We start from the raw sequence: 16303 nt of genomic DNA, 5'->3' as shown, positions 1-16303 counted from the left end.
AGGAAATGTGCTTTCTCCCTTCCCCTGGAAAACAAAAACAATAAAACGTCTTCATCAACGTCTTCTTCACCTTTCCAGGCCTCCCTCGTCCGCCCCGCACTTGACGGGCGCTCTCTGGACGTCTACGCAGTCACTACAGAGGCTGCCAGCGCAACGGGGCCTCCAGGCGTTTTCTGACCAGGAGCGATTTTGCCGAGGAGGAATGTGGCTAGGCCCTGCTCGTGCAGAGGCTATTTAAGGTCCTCGCAGGTAATATTACGGGACTTATAAACACGGGGGGAGACGTCTTTGCTTCTTTCCATTCGCTGGCACCTACCTAGCAGCCCGGTTCTCCCGCGCTGGGGCGGAGCACCAGCCCGCCCGCCCCGCCGAAATCCAGCCGCCTGAAGGCTGAGGCCCCGCCCCCGCTGCCCCGCCCCCGCTGCAACGGTTCCGGGCGCGCAGGCGCGCAGGGCGTGCGCCGAGGGGGGCGGGCGTGCGTGGCCCCCTTAAAATGGCGAAGGGGGCGGTGCGAAGTTGCCGCGGCGCTGCTGCCCAGTCGGCGCCGGTTTGTGCAACTGTCTCCTCGTGGCGCGAGCCTGGAGCCTCGCTTTCTCCGACAGCGAAGGCGGCAGCAGGAGGGAGCGGAGGCGAGCGTGCGGCGGGCTCCATGGAGAGCGGCGGACGCCCGAGCAGAGGCGGCGCTTCCCCCCCGGCACCCGGGCTCCAGTGAGCGACGCTCGCGCTCTGCCCCGCGTCGGAGCGGTCGTCTGCTCCGGGACTGACCCGGCCTCGCTGCCCTTCCCCGCGCCGCCTCCTCGCTTCCCTGCGCCCCGATTCGCCCTCGACCCCACTGCCCGGGGGGGTGGCGGCGGCCGGGGCAGCAGCGGCAGCAAGAACCCGCCTCTATGATGAAGTTCAAGCCCAACCAGACGCGGACGTATGACCGCGAGGGCTTCAAGAAGCGGGCGGCGTGCCTGTGCTTCCGGAGCGAGCAGGAGGACGAGGTGAGGGCGGCCGGCGCGCTTGGTCCCCTCCGCTAGGGCGCCGGGGCGGGGTTGGTGTGGGAGTCCGGGCTGGCCGGGATGGGAGGTCTCTGCCCTTGCCCTTCCCTGTCTCCATCCCCTTCCCAGCAGACCCTCCGTCTAGCCTCAGGGCTGGAAGGGATTAGCCCCCTCCCTCCTTTCCTCCCGCCCTCCCTCTCTCCTTCCTTCCTTTCTCTGGGTTGATTGTGGAAACAAAGGGGCTCGCCCAGCCCTGCGCTCTCCCGTCGGGTCGTGGTTAGGACGGGAGGCTGAGACGCCTCCTGGCCCCCTGGAGGGTCCTGGGCCATCTTGGTCCCGCCTAGCGGGAGTCACCACTTTAACCTGCAAATGGAGCGTGAAACCAAATAAAACCTTGAGTGCTAACAGAGAGTAGAAATGGCGTGAATGCTGCAGCCCCAGCCCTTCTGCCTCTTATTATATTTTCCTCTCCCCTGAAATAGCAGTTTGTGGCTTCAGATGAATGTAGGCATGATTATGGAATATCCAGACAGTCCCCGTGCTTTAAAATAAAAACCCATTCGGTCTGGTTCTGTCAGTTCCACTTTTTGGTGGATCCTTTAGTTTACAAGCACTTGGCGTATTTATACTGGATTTAAAAAAAAAAAAAAACCTCCTCTTTTAAAGTTTTTTGACTATACAATGATGGGTAGTGAAAAACGTGGAATCACCAGAAGGGAGAAGGGGGACTAGAGGTGGGCAAAGTTGCCATTTTCCGACGGTAGTCTCTACCTCTGCATATTTATCAGAGCTTCTTTGCTATGTTTTTCTTGACATCTGGCGAGAAGCAGTCTTTCTTGTTCTAAGAGGAAGCAGCGGTCTTCTTTTAATTCACTCATCAGCATTGGGTTGATAGTAAGGCCGTTGAGGTTTTTCTGGAGAACAATTTATACTTCTGTTTCGCTTATTTAATTTAAAAATGGTTCACTAGTTTTATTTTGCGTGGAGCAATAGTAGTAGTCGATTGGTAGCTGATGAAAATCTTGTAGCATTGCCACTTCTAAATGGTTAGACAGGAAAAGCATTGAATTCTGCTTCCATATCCAATTATGTCCAATAAAATATTAAGCTAAAGCTGGAGGTGGGAATTTAATGGCTTCCTTATTGCTAGTCCTTGTAGTTAGGATGAGTATGACATAGTGTACTCTCAGCGGCTTATATTGTCATGCTAACAAAAATCAAAGTACCTCAGAATGGTGCTCTTCAAACTCTTTATTTTTTGAAAAGAAACCTAGCCTTTTAGTGCTGATCCCTTGCTCAGTTGGGGGTCTCTATTGGAATTTAAACTTAAATTCCAAAAGAGTTTTCTAGAGAAGTTGATGTTTTGGGGCTGGGCCTGTTTAGGAGAGCCAGAAAGTAGAGAATGGCTTTTAGCATTTACAAAGTCAAAGGGCTTTTTAAGTGCATTCTGTTAAAAAGATTAGAAGGTCCTTGAGGGAAGGACCACGTTAGCACAAAGCAAACTTTAAATATAAAATAATACACTTACCAGAAGTTATCAAGATAGGTCAAGAATCTTATCTGATTGGCTCACTGTTGTGTAATTATTTTCTTAGTTGAGTGCTTACTAGGTGCTCTGCCTGAAGACTTTTAAGTTTGTTACATTTACTCCTCTTACTGCAGGTGTATAGGTGAGGAGACAGTTGCAGAGCAGAAGTACTTTGCCCAAATGAGGTAATTAGGAAATGGTAGAGTCCGAATTCAGCATCTGGTCCCTGCTGATGCTGGGCTCTGGGCACAAGGCTAGGCCCAGAGCAGTTGGGTGCACAAGATTTGCTGAATGAGTGAGATCATCCAAGGCTGAGTTTGGAAGACTTTTCAAAGTAGTGACTTTGAAGTCTTGCCATAATGTGAACGTGGAATTCAGGCTTTGTAAAAAACGAAGGTTCCCAGGGGAAAATATGGGAAATGGAAGGAAATTGAAACGGTCTGTATTGTGTGAATAATGGTAAAGCAAGAGTCTGAGGAGAGCATCAGATGTTGATCGTAGCAGATAAATGAGTTGGTTTTCTGCTTTGAAATTGTTTCTACAGTAATAACGGAGAAGGCAATGGCACTCCACTCCAGTACTCTTGCCTGGAAAATCCCATGGATGGAGGAGCCTGGAAGGCTGCAGTCCATGGGGTCGCTGAGGGTCAGAAACGACTGAGCGACTTCACTTTCACTTTTCACTTCCATGCATTGGAGAAGGAGATGGCAACCCACTCCAGTGTTCTTGCCTGGAGAATCCCAGGGACGGGGGAGCCTGGTGGCCTGCCGTCTATGGGGTCGCACAGAGTCGGACAGGACTGAAATGACTTAGCATTAGCAGCTACTGTAATAAATGCTAGATTCCTAGCCTCTAGTGGAATCAAGAGACCAGTGCCATTATAAAATAAAGAGCAAGATTTGAAGAATTTATTAGATAAGCTTATTACGTAAAACTTTGTAAATCTGATAACCTGGAGGTTGCGAAACCAAGTCAATCCAGTTTGTTAGAGAATATGCTCTGAGGGAAGGCTCTGGAATTCTTTAAATAATTCACAGCCAACTTTAACGTCTGGTTTAGATCTTCAGGATCTTCGTTTCTGTAGTTGTGTTTATAGAGTGTAAAGTGAAATAAAATAGTAGTTGCTTTTTGACCCTCAAGCTGTGCAGTGTTCCAGTCTGGCTCTCTACTTAAGGGGTTCTAAGTAGACTTTAGAATAGGTTTTTGTAGGACGGAAGGGTGTTCTCACAGCAGTTTTTATTCTTTGGGGTGTGGTTTTATGTATTTTCCCATTGCATCTCTTTCTTCCCTGAGTTAGATAATAAACATTAGCATCTGTAAAGGAAGAAATTAGGCAATGGAAGTAACTTGTCTCAAGGTCACAGAAGCTGGCAGATCATTTTGAGCCCAGGCCCTTTATTTCTAAATCTCTTGTTCATTTGATCCTCTCCAACTAGTTATGTCTATGGGGAACCACCCTAACTTTTGACAGCTGGGCTTCCAGTCAAGACAACAAATAAGTATTCCATAGAGGAGCTGGGATCTCTGCCTTTGCAGTGAAAGTGGGCAGTACATTCACAAAAGGGAACCTGAAATGGATTCCATTGAATGTATTTGCATATATGATGGTTGGAACCAGGCTGCAAGATGAAAAGTGTCGGCTCCTAAGGAACATGCTCCGTATAGCAGGAGGTTAGACAGATGACTGATATAAAAAGAAAAAAAGGTCGTATCCGACACTTTGCAACCCCCCATGGACTGTAGCCCTCCAGGCTCCACAAAAAATTCTCCAGGCAAGAGTACCGGAGTGGGATGCTGCTATTCCCTTTTCCAGGGGATCTTCCAGACCCAGGGATCGAACCCGGGTCTCCTGCATTGCACACAGACTCGCTACCCTCTGACCCATCAGGGAGGCCCATAAAAGGTAATAAAGTGCTGGTGAAGTACTGTCGGGCTTCCCATCTGGTCCTAGCGGTAAAGAACCCACCTGCCAGTGCAGGAGACAAAAGAGACATGGATTAGATCCCTGGGTCAGGAATATCCACTGGAGTAGGGAAGGGCAAAATTAGTATTCTAGTATTCTTGTATTACTAGTTACTCTAGTATTCCTGCCTGGAGAATCCCATGAACAGAAGAGCCAAGAGCACTACAGTCCACAGGGTCGCAAAGAGTCAGACATGACTGAGCAACTTAGCATGCAGGCAAAAGTACCATGAGGTGCTCCAGAGTTAAGATCCAGTATGAGTCATTCGGAGTTGGATTTCAGTGAGTGGGTAAGGAAGGACCAAACATCATAAACAGAGCAAGACTTGGGGCTGGGGTCTAATTGAACTGTAGCTTAGGAGAGCAGAGAAAAAATAGTGGCTGAAAAACGAAGAGCACCTTCAGTGTAAGATTAAGGAGTTGCTTGCTGTATTTCAGTTTTAGATGTATTCAAGTTTGGGGATGATCTGGCAGCAAAATAGGATAGCATTCTAAAGAGAGAAACAGAAATGACTTGATCCTGGGTGGAATCCAGGCACAGTTGCAAGTGAGAAACATACAGTCTTAAGAACTTGCATTTGGACTTTTTGTTGTAATTGGCTTGTGAGCTCGCTGAGCCAGTGGTCTTGAAACCTGTGGAACTCTAAACCAGAGCTCTAATAAACAAAAACTAAGCCTTCCCTGTAGCTCAGATGGTAAAGAATCTGTCTGCAATACAGGAGACCCAGGTTCCATCCTCGAGTCAGGAAGATCCCCTGGAGAAGAGAGTGGTAAATGACTCGAGTATTCTTCCTTGGAGAATCCCATGGACAGAGGAGCCTGACAGGCTGTAGTCCACGGGGTTGCAAAGAGTTGGATATGACTGAGCAACTAACACTACTACTAAGAAATATTACGGCTTCTCTCTACTAGTACTTTAACCCCTAGAATCAGTAAGCCTTTTCAGACATGTATGAAGAGTGTTGAGTCCCTAAAGGTTCTTACTTCAAATAGAAACCACTTTCATCAGAATTAACTATCCAAAGGTGGCCTTTTCTAACTGCAGGGAGATGTCACCAGCCTCCTTCATCTGTGCCTGCAGCTTTCCTAAACCTAGAGAAGGGCTGCTTAGCCTACCCAATCAGCCACTTCTTCAAGGGAAGGCCCTCATGTACGATTTGCATCCGTTTTTATTCTTACGGATTTTGGTATATCACCAAGACTTTCTCCAGTTTTGTGAAAGTTTATCCCATCACTTCAGAACATTAACATGCTGGGAGAAAAAAGTCATGGTCAACTCAGCTTACCATGATCTACCAATCCATATAATCTGGGTTAAATATGTTTTCACAGAATGTGTCTTTATTTCTGATCTGATAGCACTCTGCCTCTGTAGCCCAAAAAGTAGTACTAGTTTGCTGAGTAATAGAACTTGGTAGTGGCTAGTGGATATATTAACTATTATTGTAACTTACTACCTTTTAAAATGTATGTGTGCGTAGTGGGTGTTCCTAATATACTGCTGCCCTAATTTTGGCCAAATGCCTATGAAACTGTTAAGTACAATAGAGAGAGTTTTAACCATTCATGTTGTTCTTGTTTGTGATAATGTGGGAGAGAAAGACCAACAACCCCAAAACAGCTTCTAAATCTATAGATACAATTTGCAAAATAAAATTCTTTATTATATTTAGGGATCACTTAAGGGGTTCTCTGAATAACTGTTTTTTCTGAGAAAGATGTAGTAATTTATAGTGACTACTTGTTCACTTCCCTGGTGGCTCAGATGGTAAAGAATCCACCTTCAATGTGGGAGACTTGAGTTCCATCCCTGCGTTGGGAAGATCCCCTGGAAAAGGGAACAGCTGCCACTCTAGTATTCTAGTCTGGAGAATTCCATGGACAGAGGAGCCTGGTATGCTAGAGTCCATGGATTACAAAGAGTTGGACAGGACTGAGCAGCTTTCACTTTCTCTTGTTCCTGGAGGCAGGCTGTGACCAAGAGCTACTGTAAGGGTAAAAGCTGAACCACGAAGGGCAATTTGGGGCCCCTTGGTGTAGGGAACCAACAGTCCCATGTACCTCCCGCCTCTGAGGGCATGGCTGTATTATGTAGACATCGAACAGCATATCCTAGTTTACACGCTTTTACACATCCCTCAGTGAGGAGGACTTGGGTGATATAGAGTAATATTATAGAATATTATTGGAATATTATTCCAAATCACAAACAGACCTTTGTCCAGCAAGATTCAGGGCTGGTTCCAAGTTGACTATCACTATACTGTTGCTACTAAAAATGAGAAATACCTCTATTCCAAATCTTGAAACATTGGGTATCTAAGAAAAACACATATGAAAAACAACTTCTCAACAATGCCAAGTGAATAGTGTTTTATTCTGATAATTGACCAATACATGAAAAGAGGGATAAGCTCTGATAGTGTAGTAGGAGGAATCCTGATATGAAGGTGGCCAGGTCGAATTGGGGAAGAAGTGTCTTCACTTTTTACCACTCTAATGCCATTGGCGTTGGGGTTTGAATGTGATTCAAGTCTAATTCTGCAACTTGGTGGGTTGACTAGCCTCCTTTTTATCTAGCCTCCTTTTTATAAATCTTTCCTTTGGTCTCAGCTCTGGCTTATCTGGAAAGTTAAGTGTCTACTTTCGTCTTTGTCATCTTGTCGGACGCACAGAATCTAATAGGTCTAGAAAAGTAGTTGAAAGAGAATTTAAAACCTATGAATGACCATGTATGGACCTGTCAGCTGTTAGTGTATCCTCTTATTGAAAGAGTTTTTGTAACCTATCTTTTGTTACTGCAGTAGTACCATTTATTTTAAAGCTTTGGTCATTTCTTTCATAAATAACAGTACTATTGGGGTTGGAAGGAAAGCTATGACAAACCTAGACAGCATATTAAAAAGCAGAGGCATCATTTTGCCGACAAAGGTCCATATAGTTAAAGCTATGCTTTTTCCAGTAGTCATATACAAATGTGAAATTTGGACCATAAAGAAGGCTGAGTACCGAAGAATTGATGCTTTCGAACTGTGGTTCTGGAGAACATACTGGAGAGTCTCTTAGACTGCAGGGAGATCAAACCAGTCAATCCTAAAGGAAATCAACCCTGAATATTCATTGGAAAAACTGATGCTGAAGCTCCAATACTTTGTCCACCTAATGTGAAGAGCTGACTCATTGGAAAAGACCCTGATGCTGGGAAAGATTGAAGGCAGGAGGAGAAGGGGGCAACAGAGGATGAGATGGTTAGATAGTATCATTGACTCAATGGACCTGAATTTGAGCAAACTGGGAGATAGTGGACGACGGAGGAGCCTGGTGTTCTGCAGTCCCTGGGGTTGCAAAGAGTCAGTCATGATTTAGCAACTGAACGACAACAAACACTGGCCAAAAGTATTTTGTTTGGATTTTTACGTACCATCTTATGGAAAAATCTGAATGAACTTTTTTCCCAACCTAATACATAAATATATTCATTCGCATATATATATATTTAGTGGCAGATATCAATAGACTTACCTCATAGCAGCTGCACACCTTTTGTCTTGCACAACTTCCAGCAGATTTCACCACTTTCTCTCAGATTTTGCATCACAGACATCTAAGAGCCAACCTAGGATTGTGAAGCCAGTAAAATTATGGATGCTTTTTAGTTGTCTGAGAGTAGAAAGAAGTCTGTAAAGGTTAATGCAGCTATAGAATTTAAAAATTGTGATAAGCATTATTTTGAGACAAAAGTGTGGATAGTCTGAGAACCCTTCTCCAGAAGTTTTTGTTTTTAGTAAGACCTTTCTTAGAGCATTAGTTTGTACCTAAAGCTGCATTGTAGATCTAGCACACGGGGGATGTTATAGAATGTGAAGATGGCTTTGCAGGAATTGAGAGGGAGATACTGAGTAATAATGCTCTGTGGTGTGGGTTTAGAGTCTTCCAGTCTATAGTAGGGGTTTTAACTGTCCTTGTCTCTGCTTATACTGTTCAGATTTCTTTTCTTAATCCCACCCACCCCCTTCCCCTACCACACAGCCTTGACCTCATCTGCACTCCCAGGTACTCAAGATGAGTAGGCAAGTACTTAATAACATACCAGTTTCCAAATCTGTACCATCACCAAAGGCTCATTATCAGATCTCTTAAGCTAGTTGTTTAGATACTGATCATCTAAACATTTGGATGCTATACCTTAGGTATTACTCATTTAAAATTGATCATTTTAGGAAAGATACATTTGGAGTTAATGGCTTGATAAAATTTAATCACTTTGGAATGTCAGGGGACTCTTGCAGCACAATTTCTTGGTTTCTCAGCTAAATCATTTGGAAGAGAAGTTCAGTCATATGACAGTGATATCCTGTAGATAAAGATTTGGTTTTAAATTGGAAGCTTAAGTGTTAGTTCAAAAACAGACACAGACTGTACTAATGGTTTTTCAACATTATTAACCTTATGTAATTTAGCTCTTAAAGACTGTTGTGGTCAAATAGGAACATATTAGTCATTGACCTAGATACATGACACTGAATTTCATTTTTTTTCAGAACTCAAACGTTATGAATATTGATGGTTTTGAAACTCCCTGTTTAGTCATTGAAGATGTACTTTTCTGGTGGCTAGTTCCCTGCACCACCCTGTTCCATTATGAAGGTGATCAAGGAGGTTGCTTTTAGAGCATAAAATTAGGCAGTAAGAATTTTATCCAGATACTAGAAACCAGTTTATCCCTAACTCATGCCTAGGAACCAGGAAAAGAAGCTTCCAGCTCTGTGGTCAGAACTGGTGGTTACCATTTACTTTTTCCATGATACAGGATATAACACTTTTGTACCTTAAACATTTTTTGTTTTAACTTAAAAACATATTCATTTGCCAGTCTTGATACAGGGTCAAAGCCTTTGAATACTATAGACAATTGGCAAGTATACTTTTTGAATAAAATCCAAAGGCAAAATCTGATTTGCAGTTCACTTTGTATAAAGTAGGATTTTGACTTTCTCGATTTTTAAAATTTCCTTCTTCCAGTCTTTTTTTTTAAAGTAATCTTAGCCATACTTAATTTGATAGCAACTTTCAACAACCCATCTTTAATGGATTTTTGCAGAGCCTTTTTGATAACTACTTCCTGCCCTCGTTTTATCATTAACGTTCAGTGATTACAAAAACAAGTGCAACTGGCAAAATCTGGGGAACAAGCTTGTCTTGACAGATGAATCCAACTCAGTTGGTGGGAAAGCAGAAGATCCAACTGTGATGGCCAGCAGTACTCAACTGCAGTGAGTACAGGGAGGCCAAGTGTGCTTGGCCTACTCAGGTAGGCTAGGGTCTGAGGTATGTTATACTCCTTAACACTCAACAGCCTTGCAAGGATAGTTACTTCTTTTTGCAGAGGAAGACATAACTAAGAAAGCTTAAATTTAAGGCTGTCTTACATTTCACTTTACCAGAATTTCTATATTTGGACTTGGTGGTGCCCTCAGTGTCAGCCATTAGTACTTTGGGTGCTCAGTCATGTCTGATTTCTTTGTGACTCCATGGACTGTAGCCCACCAGGCTCCTCTGGCCATAGGATTTTCCCAACAAGAATACTGGAGTGGGTTGCCATTTCCTCCTCCAGGGTATCTTCCTGACCCAGAGAGCGAACCTGCGTCTCCTGCATTGGCAGGTGGATTCTTTACCAGTGAGCCATCTGGGAAACCCCATTAGTACTTTAGCTAAGGCTTTGTCAATTGTTAATTTACAGTGCTTTCTCTGGACTTGCCTCTCTTCTGCCTGTTATATACTTGGAGGAGTGTTGTAGTAAAGTCCTGTCCAGATCAGAATTGAGAGAAACAGTGCTCAGGTCCCTTGAGCGTTAGTTGATCCACCACTATGGGGTGATGCTATGTCTATAGCCAAGGCGTGCTGCCACTTTTCAGATTGAGGGGAGTTATGCACTTGAAGTTATTCCCTCATCTCCCAACCCAATTTTCTTGAGGTTTGGGGGAAAGGTGGGACTTGTAAACTGGTGTCAGCCTGGAAGTTTCCATTTGGGAGATTGGGTTCTGGAGCTTACTCTTGTAGGTCAACCCTGGGCTGGCTATAAATTCCCGAGGGCCAGCCCTTTATCTGGCAGTAGGGACAAAGCTGGGCAGACAGTTGGCACAGTGTCAGAAAACCAGAATCTGCACTGAGGATCAAGCTTTGCTCTCAGCTGATTAATTTCTGGAGAGAACTGTTTGCGTTTGCTTGAAGGCAATATACTAAGTAATTTTGCAGACATTTCTGTTCAAGTTGGTCAAGACGCCTGCACTTTCATAAACATCATTTGGTTATTTATCATAGTCTTTCCCCACCCCCGTCCTCTCAACTTGGGTGAATTCCAACCTAACCTAGTGCACAAATTTTCACTTATAGGATGGATGTTTACTTCTTGTTTCAGATACTGTTAAAAAGTGAACTGGCAGGATACTACTCTGTATTAATACAGTATATGGGGTTTTTCGTTTGTTTTATAACTGTGTGCACATTTCAGGCTTAATGCTGTTCTTGACCTGGATTTGCAGGGTTTCCTATAAAGGCCAAACAGTATTTTAGGCTTTGTGGGCCATACGGTTTCTGTTGAAATTGCCCAACTCTGCTGCTGTAGCATGAACAAATAAATGTGAATGTCTGTAGTACTTCTGGGGATGGGGTTTACAGTTATGGTCGGGCTTGCAGGTCCTGTTGGTGAGCAGCAGTCGGTATCCAGACCAGTGGATTGTCCCAGGAGGAGGAATGGAGCCTGAGGAAGAGCCTGATGGCGCTGCTGTGAGGGAGGTTTACGAAGAGGTAAGACGGAGGGTCGTGCATCCTGGGTAAGGTTCACAAACGAGGCAGTCTGCTAAGTACACCGAGGAAGAGGCATGAGGACAGGCAGGTCACACAGTGCTGTTTGGTTGTCTAATTCAACATTTTAAAGCGTGTGACTACAGCTAGCACTTTGGTAAGCAGATTATTTTTTTCTACCTGGTAAAATAGTTAAAAATCAATGTGGAAATCCCTCAGAGCTGAATAACACACAGTTATATAACAGTTAGTCTCATCAGTGATCAATATATAACGTGGTGGCCTTGCCCCAAAGCAAGGTTAGTGTTAACTGAGCAAAAATGCACAGAGAAAAAAATTGATCATGTGCTACAATTCATTTTCAGACATACATATAGGAAGCCGGTTGCTCTTATTTTACTGGCTTTGTCTTAAAGCTCAGTAAAATGAGGGCACACACATGCACAGACGCACACTTGGCCTGCTTGTCTTCTCACAGCTGGGAGGAGATGGAACTTGCTTTTACTCAGGAGCAAAACAGCATAGATCAAGTGCCATAAAAACTTCTTGAACAGCAGTTAGGGCATAATGAGAAGTGAGTGATAAGGTTCTCACTGGGTGTTGGTGTGTAGTTGAAAAGGTTTTCTAGAGACGAGTCTTAAGGGAGAAGCATTCTCAGAGAAAGCACGTGCCAGCCTGTTTTCATTCTGGGTTTGTGGCGCACACTGAAGTTGCAGTCTGTCACAGCACCAGGTAAAAGGAACAGGACTGTGCAGTGGAAGGGTAACACAGAGAAAACAACTTGCATATAAATTTTGTTACATAAAAATTTTATATTTCGTCTTTTTTTAATAGGCTGGAGTAAAAGGAAAATTGGGCAGACTCCTGGGCATATTTGAGGTGAGTTACAAAAGTAATCCTCATTTTGCTGATAGAATTAATGACTTCTTCCTTCCTAACAGGCCAGGTAATCTGGCAGCAGCCTGAACTAGATATTCCTCTGAAGCTACCAGTAGGCAAGGAAATCATAAGGATGTAGGAGGGAGGGAAGTGGAAGCTGCTTGACTTTCATATACCATTACTACAATATTCTCAGGATCACCTAAGGGCTTAGGTCTCTCATGGCTACTGCCTGGAAATGAACCCTTTGCCTTCAGCATGTAACACTGGATGATATGCATAACAACTTTATCCTAAAAGGACACTGTGAGGATGCAAAACTCAGATGCACAGACTAGACACTAGAAGCACAGAATTAGAATTCTCTGCTATAATTTGTTACTGCTGGAGGCAGAATGGAATTTGTGCAGAGGAAATTTGAAAGTGACAGGTATTCCATGGAAGGTGGGGAGAAATGAGGTCAGGTCATGAGACCCAAGCTATTCTCAAATATATTTTCATATGAGATTCAGACCTAGATACATGGTATATCAGACACATGGTGATTTTTTTTTTCAAGATACCCTTTAAGCCTGCTGATAGGACTATAAATATACAGTCCTTAAAGATTTTATCTTTTAGCCTTTTTCAGAAATCAGAAAAAATTCTGATTATACAGCACCTGGTAGAATTGATGACTCCCAGAATACAGTACCTGTAAAGAGTAAAGTTCATAATTTTCCAGAATTCACCACTTGCTTTACCCAGTTAAATAGCACCATCTCCTGGTTAAACTGAAAAACATTGTGAGTTTTCTGTAACTGAGTAACCATGGTACACATAATAGTACATATATGAATATGCTGACAAGATTTGTAAAGAAAACTTCTCATGTTTGTGTAACATGGGAAGGCAACAGTAATAAGTGCTTTACAAATACTATTTAAATTTCATAGAATCTGAACAGAAAATGGTAATCAGTGTACCTTTCCCTTTAGAAAAATATAAGGGAAAATTAGAATGTTCCTGCCTAGTCACCATGGTGATTTTGATTAATTTGTGAACATAGCAAAGAAGTGTATTGATTTTCCAGGCATAGAGTTAAGATGACAGATCCTTACGCATAATGTTTTAAGTGAGAGAGGCCTCTATTTTATTCCTGTTCTCTTTCATTCCCAAAGACATAAGATACTGAATGAGTGAATTACTTGGGAGATCTGTGGTAAAAAAAAATTAGGGCAGTTGTCTGATGTCTTAGACTATAGCAAACAAGGTTACCTTTAATCAAGGTGAAGGTGAGCCCCTTCCTTTAAGGCCAGCTTGTGTTTGATTTTGAACCCAGACACAAGGCTAGGTGGCAGTTTTAATAGGAGTAAAAACTGAGTTGGCGCATATAGGACATGGCATTCTAGAAATGGACTATCCTTGTACTGTTCTCAACTTCCGCTTTGCATAGTTCACCAGGAAGCTTTTACGTACTCAGGCCTCCTCTCAGACTAACTGAATCAGTGTCTCTTAAAAAAAAAAAAAGAAACCAACTGCATCCTGGGTGATGAAATAGATGGTCAAGGTTGAGGGGCCCTGGTCTAGGTTAGTAAGTCTGTTCATGTTTCGTCTTACATAAATTCACGCTGCTGCTGAGGGTTGTATGACTGAGTACACTTGCCTGTGTTGGCAAGTAAACTACGCTGATGTACGCCGCACTGAATTCTTCACTCGAAACATGTACATGACTAGCTCTTGTAGATTAAAATGCTTTTCTTTTTATATTCAAGCAGAACCAAGACCGAAAGCACAGAACATACGTTTATGTTCTTACTGTCACTGAAATATTAGAAGACTGGGAAGATTCTGTTAATATAGGTAAATTCCCTTTCCTTTTGCTATCTGAATTCTTTAAATTCATACTATATATATATATTCAGTTTGCATCTTATTTTTTGGCTGCTTTTTAGAGAAGATCAATATATATCTCCCAATTTGAGTTATCTTAAAATTGTAAGTTAACTTCATTTATTTTTATTTTTATTTCATTTGGTATTTTTTAGGAAGGAAGAGAGAGTGGTTCAAAGTAGAAGATGCCATCAAAGTTCTCCAGTGCCATAAGCCTGTACATGCAGAGTATCTGGAAAAACTAAAGCTGGGTTGTTCTCCCACCAATGGAAACTCTACAGTCCCTTCCCTTGCAGACAGTAACACCTTGTTTGTAACTGCTGCACAGACCTCTGGGCTGCCGTCTAGTGTAAGATAGAGAGAATTGCAAAGACCTCTTCCACCCTGTGCAGTCTTGTGGGCAGAGGCTTCTTTATTATCCTTGACAAACATCTGAATGACGCTTGCAAACTGTCTGAATTTGCCATGCAGGATTTTCAAACAATTTGCATGTTTTTCAGATGCTTTCAAATCTTCTTTAAAAAAAAAAGATAGTGTAAAATATTTTAATAAGCCAAAGCCATGTGGAATTTTTTTTAGATGCCTTAACTCTACCCCCCTTACTCCAGTCCACCCACCCACCGTGTTATTTTGGTTGGCATTTCACAGCATTTTGTTTTTCCGTGTTTGTCCATTTGCCATCAGTCTGTGGGTTTTGGCACATCAACTTATTTGTGGGTATGTTTTCCCCCCTCAAATTGTTTTGTCATTTACAAAGCACACACACACACAAAATCATCTTCACATACTCAACAAATCCTTCTGTTTGGGGAATTTATGACAATAATTCTTGATATTAAAGCAGTCCATGAACCCAAAAACATGTTTCATAGGATCACAATTTTAATTCATAGATCCCAGATTTGGACTGTTTTTTCTATATGACCCTATTTTCAGGAATTTGTCAACTTGTCTCAATTTTCACAAGTGGTATTACATCACCTGATATGGCCAATTCCCATAAAGGGACTCAACAGTCACTTTAAGACAAAGTTGAACTCTATAGAGCTAGTGATTGTTAGGCAGGTACTATAAGCAAATTGCATGTAGTAGATAACATCTTATCATGAAAACTGTACTCCTAGAATTTGAGTTAACATGCTCCATGGCCAGTTCCCTTTATCCATAATCTCTCTTCACACAGAATACATGAGAACTATACGTCCCTCAGTGTAAACTAATTTTAAAAACATTTGGTTTTCTAATTTAGTGACATCAGTTAAACTTGCTGGTAAAGGCCAGTCGATGCTGACTGCATCACAGTTGAGTGAAATGGCCTTGTTCAGCTGTTACAGACCTAGATTGTTAAGGCACCTTAGAACATCTCATCTTTTATAGCTGGTCAGTAGGTATTATGTAACTAAATACTGGGGCTCTGGAACATACCTGGACTAAGAATTTGTCTTACACTTGTCTTTATATTCACTTAAATCCAAGAATCCCACCTAACAGAAACACATGAATACCTTGTCTGTACTTTGCTGACCAAGCGAGAAATGAGGTGGGGTAAAGTGAAAGATGATTCCATATGTAGACATTAGCTTTTTGTAAACATCATAACTGGTGAATATAAAGTAGAAAGTAAGCATAGTTACACATTTGTTCTCTAAATTGTCAACCTTTAAAACATCATTGCTGCTAAAAATAGAATACTGTTACACTTAAGGAAAATTGGTGCCACTGTTTTGAAAATGAGATCTTGTGCCGTAAATGCAGCTGAACTAAATATAAATATTAGTTCACAAATGAATGCTGTCAAAGGAATGAGTAAAGTAAAAAAACTTAACCAATGACATATCATCCTAAATTATGTAATGTGATCAAACATGATCATCTAGAATTTTTATATTTTTCTTTGTACAGAGGTTATGTATTCTGGGTGTTTTTTTTTTTTTAAAGGAAACATTTTAAATCCCACAGATTGACACTTTGTAGTTTTTTCTCAGTAATCTCTGAAGTTTCTTTAAATTATATACTTAACGCAGCAGAGAGAACTGGATTGTTTTTGTATATAAGACTTGTGTCCACCTGAAATGTCAGAAGTACTGGGGGAGGGGGGCTGGGTATCTTGTATATGATATTATTAGAGGTAATAATGCATGAACTTATTTTATAAACTCTTGGACTATGTATTTGACATGTAAAATATGTACAGTATTAATGTCAGCCATTTCTTAAAAGTGAGCCTATAAATATTGTTGTATAATTTTCTTTGGTCAGAAACATTTGGAGTAAG

At 42.2% G+C, this 16303-nt stretch overlaps 1 protein-coding gene across 2 annotated transcripts in view; it reads left to right on the top strand.

The window, feature by feature from the left end:
• The first annotated feature begins 523 nt into the window (after nucleotides 1-523).
• NUDT4 (nudix (nucleoside diphosphate linked moiety X)-type motif 4) overlaps nucleotides 524-16303 on the top strand; it is a 17224-nt gene continuing 1444 nt past the window's right edge. The window contains exons 1-5 of one of the 2 annotated variants that reach the window (XM_010839702.1): nucleotides 524-986; nucleotides 11170-11280; nucleotides 12112-12156; nucleotides 13914-13998; nucleotides 14184-16130. In XM_010839702.1, the coding sequence (XP_010838004.1) occupies nucleotides 888-986; nucleotides 11170-11280; nucleotides 12112-12156; nucleotides 13914-13998; nucleotides 14184-14386 (543 nt within the window). In that variant the 5' untranslated portion in view covers nucleotides 524-887 and the 3' untranslated portion in view covers nucleotides 14387-16130. Of the gene's footprint in view, nucleotides 987-11169; nucleotides 11281-12111; nucleotides 12157-13910; nucleotides 13999-14183; nucleotides 16131-16303 lie in introns of both variants that reach the window. The other variant, XM_010839701.1, reaches the window with a different exon arrangement.

This window comes from Bison bison, unplaced genomic scaffold, assembly GCF_000754665.1.
Source record: "Bison bison bison isolate TAMUID 2011002044 unplaced genomic scaffold, Bison_UMD1.0 scf7180017864133, whole genome shotgun sequence".
Lineage (NCBI taxonomy): Eukaryota > Metazoa > Chordata > Mammalia > Artiodactyla > Bovidae > Bison > Bison bison.
This window is presented reverse-complemented; position numbering and strand designations above follow the sequence as displayed.